This window comes from Epinephelus moara, chromosome 18 (assembly GCF_006386435.1).
Source record: "Epinephelus moara isolate mb chromosome 18, YSFRI_EMoa_1.0, whole genome shotgun sequence".
Taxonomy (NCBI): domain Eukaryota; kingdom Metazoa; phylum Chordata; class Actinopteri; order Perciformes; family Serranidae; genus Epinephelus; species Epinephelus moara.
Window position 1 is genome coordinate 33,090,107 of NC_065523.1, and position 2,500 is coordinate 33,092,606.

The 2,500-nt window shown below is 35.2% G+C and overlaps 2 protein-coding genes across 7 annotated transcripts in view; both read left to right on the plus strand.

The window, feature by feature from the left end:
* Window positions 1-2,500, plus strand: part of LOC126405922 (interferon-induced very large GTPase 1-like) — a 127,319-nt gene that overhangs the window by 96,868 nt on the left and 27,951 nt on the right. The window lies entirely within an intron of this gene.
* The window catches only part of LOC126405919 (interferon-induced very large GTPase 1-like), a 160,475-nt gene that overhangs the window by 90,914 nt on the left and 67,061 nt on the right, over window positions 1-2,500 (plus strand). Inside the window, exon 10 of one of the 3 annotated variants that reach the window (XM_050069952.1) lies at window positions 333-441. The exons of the other annotated variants lie outside the window; for them this stretch is intronic. Coding sequence (XP_049925909.1) covers window positions 333-441 — 109 coding nt within the window. The remainder of the gene's footprint in view (window positions 1-332; window positions 442-2,500) is intronic. 3 annotated transcript variants of the gene reach the window in all.

Consider the following 2,500-nt stretch of genomic DNA (forward strand, 5'->3'; position numbering starts at 1 on the left):
CTCTAAAGCAAGGCCCTTGCTATATATTTATATAAAAGCATAATTATAAGGCTACGAAAACCAAACGAATTTTATTTTATAGCGATTATACACTTGTATAAACATATTAATGGGTAGAATATTCAGATTCAGATTCAGATTGACAATAAACCATGCCAAATATTACACACTGGCCCTTTAAGTTGTGCATGTTCCCTAGCTTTGGTTTTATTTTTTGGTTTTGGTGTACTCTGAATTGGTAAACCACTGTATTTTGTTGATCTTCACTTTCTTTATCTCGAGGTCATAACCAGATAAGCTAAAGGTTTTCTAAAATCACCAATTTCTTTTAGTATGATCCAGTGAGTGGTGCTAAACACTCAGACAAGGACGATGACAGCACAAGAGTGGGAGGAGAATCTGAAATCACTTCTGTAATACCATCTACAAACAACGAGAAAGGTGCATTTTAAAGAAAACTTTTATTGTATAGTAACAGATTTAAATAGTGAAGTGGCATTTTAGTTTTAATGGTGTAAATACAGTTTGGAATTGACTAATCTGTAGTACTTGTTGGCTCTGACCCTTCAACAGGAGAGACTGGTGAGGTTAAAGAGGTCAACAATGAATGCAGCAGTAACATGACTGAGCGGTCTATGGAGGAGAGTGATGCAGTGAGGGACACAAGTCCATCATCTCAGACTGTTTCAGCAAAGACTAGAGAAGGTACGAATCACTCCGTTTTCTTTTATTCTTGTATTTTTGGAAAATCTGGTTAATTCTAATTCAGATGAAACATATTATGTATATTTGGTGTAGAGGCGATACATCATGTCAAACTATGCACTTTTAAAATGTTCAAACAACCTTTGCAAATAAATCTTATTAACCTGGAATGGTCAAATGATGAAAACAATTTCTGTTATGTTTGATCATGCAATCTGCTTGTTGTCACATTACCCTGCAGTAGACCAGTGGGAGGAGAGTGCAGCTAAAACAGAGGTAAAGGTGAGAATATTTTTGGTCCTCAGTAGTAATTTCCATATACCAGTGTTTCTTTTTTTAATATTACCTATTTTTCGAGTCAACTTTTAGCTGCAGATCTTTTTAGTTTAGGCTTGAACGGACGTTGAGTCCATGAACCTCCTGGTTGGACACAAGGATGAGCTGAAAACAGTTTTGCAGAAGAGTTTACCATCTACTCATTAAAATACAAAGCTGCTTGCATTTAGTTTGTGTATGTTGTTAACGTTTGCTTTAATTTATTAATTTAATTTTTGGTTTTGGTGCACTATGAATTGGTATACCACAGTGTGTTATTGATCTTCACATTCTTCATCTCGAGGTCATAACCAGATAAGCTAAAGGTTTTCTGAAATCACCTGTTTTCTTAGTGTGATCCAGTGAGTGGTGCTAAACACTCAGACAAGCATGATGACAGCACAAGAGTGGGAGGAGAATCTGAAATCACTTCTGTAATACCATCTGCATCGGACAAAAAAGGTGCATTTTAATGAAAGCTTTCATTGAACAGTAACATAGATTTAAAATAAGTAAAATGTTATTTTAGTTCTAATGGTGTAAATACAGTTTAGAACTGACCAATCTGCATTATTTGTTGGCTCTGACCCTTCAACAGGAGAGACTGATGAAGTTAAAGAGGTCAACCATGAAAGCAGCAGTAACATGACTGAGCGTTCTATGGAGGAGAGTGATGCAGTGAAGGACACAAGTCCATCATCTCAGACTGTTTCAGCAGAGACTAAAGAAGGTAAGAATCACTCAGTTTTCTTTTATTCTTGTATTTTTGGAAAATCTGGATAATTATGATTAAACTTGAACATATGCATATTTAGTGTAGAGGAGATACATCGTGTTAAACAATGCATTTTTAAATATACTTTACAAACAGCTTTTGCAAATAAATCTTATTAACCTGGAATGGTTAAATAAAAAGAAAAATTCTTTTATATTTGATCATGCAATCTGCTTGTTGTCACATTACCCTGCAGTAGACCAGTGGGAGGAGAGTGCAGCTAAAACAGAGGTAAAGGTGAGATTTTTTTCAGTCCTCAGTAGTATTTTCCATACACCAGTGTCTCTTTTTTTAATGTTACCTTTTTTCTGGGTCAAGTTTTTAGCTGGAGACCTTTTACGTTTAGATAAGAGTTTGAATCCATGAACCTCCTGTTTGGACACACAGATGAGTTGAAATGCTTGCAGAAAAGTTTACTTTCTTCTCACTAAAATATAAACCTGCTTGAGTTTAGCTGTGCTTGTTCTTAATCTCAATGGGTTGTTTTGGTCAACTGATGGTCAAATAAAATAACTTATTTTCTTAGTGTGATCCAGGGAATGAACCTGATGATGATAAACACTCAAAGAATCATGACCATGCATCAGTAGGAGAATGTGAAATCAAGCCTGTACGATCGGCAACCACTGAGAAAGGTAACATTTTCATGAATTCTATAATAACATGCAAAGGTCAGAAATACAGCTCATTAAGTTTTAATATTCA